Source organism: Sycon ciliatum, chromosome 10, assembly GCF_964019385.1.
Source record: "Sycon ciliatum chromosome 10, ocSycCili1.1, whole genome shotgun sequence".
Lineage (NCBI taxonomy): Eukaryota > Metazoa > Porifera > Calcarea > Leucosolenida > Sycettidae > Sycon > Sycon ciliatum.
In genome coordinates, this window is record NC_088652.1 from 9,284,650 (window position 1) to 9,289,989 (window position 5,340).

The 5,340-nt window shown below is 47.7% G+C and overlaps 1 protein-coding gene and 1 long non-coding RNA gene across 2 annotated transcripts; one reads left to right on the top strand and one right to left on the bottom strand.

Annotated features, from left to right (window-relative positions):
• The first annotated feature begins 1,363 nt into the window (after nt 1–1,363).
• On the top strand, nt 1,364–4,877 carry LOC135825693 (uncharacterized). The gene is made up of 2 exons (XM_065338311.1): nt 1,364–1,444; nt 1,816–4,877. The coding sequence occupies exon 2, from the start codon at nt 2,022–2,024 to the stop codon at nt 4,731–4,733; it is 2,712 nt and encodes a 903-aa protein (XP_065194383.1). The 5' UTR covers nt 1,364–1,444; nt 1,816–2,021; the 3' UTR covers nt 4,734–4,877.
• LOC135825695 (uncharacterized) lies at nt 1,439–4,965 on the bottom strand. The gene is made up of 4 exons (XR_010555109.1): nt 4,871–4,965; nt 3,129–3,187; nt 2,540–2,596; nt 1,439–1,585 (listed from the first exon to the last, which is right to left on the bottom strand). It is a non-coding gene; the product is annotated as an uncharacterized LOC135825695 (long non-coding RNA).
• Between the last annotated feature and the right edge of the window lie 375 nt (nt 4,966–5,340).

The window sequence follows — 5,340 nt, forward strand, 5'->3', positions numbered from 1 at the left end:
AGTACAAACTGTCATCAAGAGTATGTACTCTTGCTGTCATGCATACATGTATCTCAGTTCAAGTCGGTACGCAACCACACTACACGTTTCGGTTTGCATAGATGACGTTTTCGCGCGATCGCCGATCAGCACGTGACGTTGTCGTACCAAACCGTGTGCTATGCGCTGGAAAAGACCGAGAAATCCAGGGAGTCGTAAAATACCGGGAGGCGACACGCCACACATTTCACCATCCGAGGATTGCCGCACTCGACCCGCGAAATTTGAAGCGTGATTGAAACGTCGTCGTCATCTTCTTTTTCTCAATTGTTTTTGCTATATGCTTCGAGGCTATTCTGGATCTCCAGAGCGAAAGCTGGTTGTTTCTGATACGTACCACGCATTACCTTAGGTTGAGCCGTGGCTTTTAATTTTTTTTTGGAAGTTCACTGCTTTGGAGACGACGGAATGTCAAGGTAAGTTATTCACGAAATGTACTCAAATTTGAATTGAGTCAATGCGAATGACACCCTGTTTTCGGACTAGTTCTCCACTAAACACACCATGCCCATGGCCCCTTCATGTTGTCCAAGTTCCATTCTAGGTTTGTGTGAAGTTTCGAGATGAAGTTCGACGATGTACTCACCTTTCCATGGAAGGGAAAAAAAGTAGCATATCAAACAGAATCCATGCAGTATTTGATGCCACTATCCTCATTCTTCTGCATTCAAAGTGTTTCACATCTATATGGCCCATGAACTGCAAACAATATTTGTCATTTCTTAACTGTTCATAGCTGTTCATAACTGTTCTGAACACATTGCCTTCAGGAAACGTAAGGCCGAGTCGCCTCACCGACTGAGCAAAGTTCTCTGCGACGAAAGTCACACTATCGGCGAATGCACTCAAGGTGAATACCCGTCAATATCCTGTATACTGCTTGTACCGCTTATCACAGTAGCATACACACAAGCACACATACATACACACACACACACACACACACACACACACACACACACACACACACACACACACACACACACATGCTCGTGCACACACAAACGCAAAATTCACATATCACTGGTTCAGTTGTTTTTATCTGTGTCGTATTTTGTCTTATACAGAGCTTCCGAGCCACGCCGAGTCACCTGACCAACTGAAGAAGGTTCTGTGCGACGAAAGTCACACTATCGGCGAATGCACGCAAAGTGAATACCCTGTGGACTGCTTATACCACTTATCACAGAAGCACACACACACACACACACACACACACACACACACACACACACACACACACACACACACACACACACACACACACATACACATATCACTGGTTCAGTTGTTTTTATCTGTCTTCTTTTGTCTTATACAGAGCTTCCGACCCAGACCAAGTCACATGACCGACTGAGCAAAGTTCTGTGCAACGAAAGTCACACTATCGGCGAATGCACTCAAGGTGAATACCCGTCAATATCCTGTATACTGCTTGTACCGCTTATCACAGTATCATACACACACAGTATGCGCACGTGCACTGCAGAGCATGTAGTTGAGTTATTAATACTCAGTCAGAACATCAAGAGAATCCATGAAATGCCTGCAGAAAAACAAACAAACAAGGGAAAGCAATTTATTGGAACGCTATGAGAACCACCCCACACCCCAAGTTATTGCACATAGCCAGTCGTATCTGCCCGTAGTAATGGTCAGACTTGTGCAAAGGCTACAGGGTTTGATGCACCCTGTGCAAATTCGAACAGGTGAATGCCATAACAAAAATAATCGTATCACCAATGTTCACTTTTTGTTGTATTTTGTCTTATACAGAGCTTACAACCCACGAGGAGAGAGCGGAGAAATGCTCGGCCCCTGGCAATGACTCGAACGCAACAACTGGGGCACCACTGTCTTGGCGTGGTTCAGTACCACCCTCAGTCCGCGAAATCCTGGTCTACGCGGTCCTGGTCTACAGTGATAGTCAGGAACCGTATAGAGCTCGGCTTCCGTCCAGCAAGCTCTACTCCTCTGCTGTGATGGTCGCCAACCAGTTCCTCCAGTCGAGGGAACAAATTAGTGCCATTCAGCTATCGAATTATTTCAACCGAATCAAGAAGCCTGGGAACTACGGAAAATATCTTGGACGCCTGCGGACAACACGCTTCCGCACCATCATATCGTCCGTCGTGGAATCGTGCAACACGCAGTTTCGGAAGGCAGACAGCAAGTCTCTAGATGGCGGCGAGGTGTTGGAGGTGAGGAAAGTCGTTGAGGGTGCTATCAGCCAGTGGGCCTCACCACCCACACCCCCCACACCCTCCACATCACCTACACCTGCTGCCATGGACTTCAATGGCATTGCGGCGCGCATCAACAGCATGGCACGCTGGAAGGCAATTGAAGACGATGACCTAAAGGCACACTATTTTAGCCCAAGGCCTGGCTGTCCCCAGCTAACTGTACTGGTGAAGAGAGACTTCACATTCCAAGTGTTGATGCAAAGTAAGATCGTTGACATGACCAGCATATGTAAGCCTCCGGAAAAGCTTCTCACCTGTGAAGATATAGAGACCGTCGTGTTAGCCATCGAGAGAGCCGATAATTGCCAGGGCTGCAGATACGACAAATACAAAGATTGGATTGAAAACCGGCTCGATGGTGGAACGTTCAAGAATTCGTCTGGTGCGGTAGTTGGAAAACTCGAAACATGTGAACCAACACCATGCATACGAACAGTAGCATGTCCTATACTCGTACCTGCTGGTACTAGTTCCGTTTGCGCTGCTTGTAAAGCTTTGGATGGTACCCTGAGAAGAGGCTTGTCCAGATTTAAAACCCGAGGCACTGAAACAAGCCCACATACCGCCTTCATCCATCTACCCCAAGCCAAGCTTGTTGACATGCTACGTGAGAGGCGGGACAAGACTAGCCTCGTGACCAGACGATTGGAGCGCCTTGTTGCCTCCAGAGAGAGAATGGAGACTACAAAGCACAATGAGGAGTATGCATCCATATTTCGCCAACTAGAACCAGCCATGAATGCAGTGCGTGAGCGTGTTGAGAACCCAACTTGCAAGTGGGCAACTTGCAGAGAAACCTTTTCAACTATAGATGACCTGCAAGTTCATATCCATTTCACTCACCTGAATATCGAGGAGACCTCAACACAACGTCAGCCCCTCTACAAATGCCGCTGGGAATCCTGCAAACACACCGAATTCAAAAACAGGCAGGAATTCAAGTCTCACATCACAAGGCACACTGGACGACAGGAGGATTCGTTCTTTGCCATTCTTCTAGCTGACCAGGCAAAAGCATTATCAACATCACCCGAGCAGATGCGTTGGCATCCAGCTGTACTACGGTGGTGCCTTCAGCAACATTCCCGGTCGCAAAGAACTTATGAAGTGCTGAGGAACAGCGGGTTTCTGCGTCTGCCAAGTGGGCGAACACTATTGCGTTATTGCAATTACACACAGCCAGAAACAGGCTGGAAGCCAGCAAAGATGGCAGAAATGCGTCAACTATATGAGAAATTTATCGAAAGTAAACGTGGCAAGGGTGATCGAAGTTTCATCGGCGGCCTCTACTTCGACGAAATAAAAATCAAGGAGGGACTCGTCTGGGACTGTGGCACTAATGATCTAATCGGCTTTGTGGACAGCGAGGAACCAGTTGTTGACAGCAATGATAAACTGGTCGCAACACATATTATGCAGTTCCACTTCAAGTCCCTTTTCTCTAATTTTAATTTCCCCTGTGCATACTTCAATACGAACTCACCCACCTCCAGTTCCATAAACGACATGTTCTGGACTGGCGTGGAGCAGCTCCACAGTTATGGATTCCGGGTACAAGTGTGTTGCTGCGACGGTGCGGCCAGCAATAGAAAGTTCATGATGGACAACCAGGCACTTAATAGTGAAAACCCTGGCTCCACCCTCAACCCGTACGGAAACTGGCCACTCTTTTTCCTGTCAGACCCGACCCACCTCATTAAAAAGATGAGGAACAATTTCTCAAAGAGCGGATACGAGTCATGGTGCACACGCCTCCTAACCATTAACAACAAGCCTATACTGTGGAGCCACATTAAGCAGGTACTCAAGCGGGATCAGGGGAGAATGGTCCAATGCACACCCTTGAGGGAGCAACATGTTCAACTGACGTCCTTTTCTAGGATGAGTAGCCGGCTGGCGTACGACGTATTTAACAAAAGAGTGGAAGAGGACATGCAGGACAACCAGCAACAAGACACAATCTCTACCAGGGAGTTCATGCGTAATGTTAGGGCACTGGGTGATGTGTTTTCGTCCCATGAGAAGGTTTCGAACCCACGGGACAGTATTCCCCGCGCACTGTCGGCGACAATGCAGTGGTTTGACCAATGGCATACACAAACGGAAAAGGTGCCAAAAGCATTCATCTCACACCAGGTCTACACGGATATGAAAATAACGGCTGGTGGATTTGCAGGACTGGTACAGTTCATAACATGTGACCCCAGAGTGAAACACCTTAACTTGTACATACTTCCCCATCGATTGACACAAGACTTTGTTGAAAACTACTTCAGCCTACAGCGTAGCACAGGCGGTGCAAACCAGAATATGACAGCCAGGGCATACGGCTATCAAGCTAATGCTATTGCTCAAACCCATGTCATACCCAGCAACCTCGGGCGAGCTGCTCTTGATCTGCCCTTGACTATGAGGAATACCAGCAACGCCCCAAGTGCGAGCAAATAGTGCACCAACCATCGTTTCATATCAAATCGCAGGCGGCCATGGTGTAAGTTGCAGTGCATGTAGTGTGAGGACACGAGTTGTGCAAACTGCGTCAAAGCTGTACTGTAATACAAATGACACAAGTGTAGGTAACTCACCCCAGGATGATGCAGAAGCTTCGTCACTTGAGTGATCTTCTCGGCTTTGTTAAATCGGGATCCTGATGTCCCTCCGAGATACTTCATGAGGGTTGACAACTGCAGAACTGTGAGGTTTTCCAATAATGATTCTGGCTTTGATTCTGCTCGGAGGATTGTAGCAGCAGCTTCCACATCGTTCATCCGCAGTTTCTGCCGCACGATGCCTTCAGCTGGTGGGGCCTGAGGAGACGCTTCTTTTTTCTTTTCATGCTGCCTCAAACCTGTGCGCAATGCAATCGACTGGTTAGCCGGCGATAGTCCATACTGCTTCAAAAGCTGCTTCTGCTTGCTCTTCATGAAGTACCGGATAACAAGTTTCAGGAAGTCATAACTGCGATTCTTATCTTGGACTATATCATTAAACAGTTGGCGGATGAGGAGATTTGCTTCCAGGTGCTCTTGCATTGCACTCACGGCGTGTTGCTTGT

Coding starts and splice junctions, on each gene's coding strand:
- LOC135825693 (XM_065338311.1), top strand. CDS start 2,022: ATGGTCGCCAACCAGTTCCTCCAGTCGAGGGAACAAATTAGTGCCATT.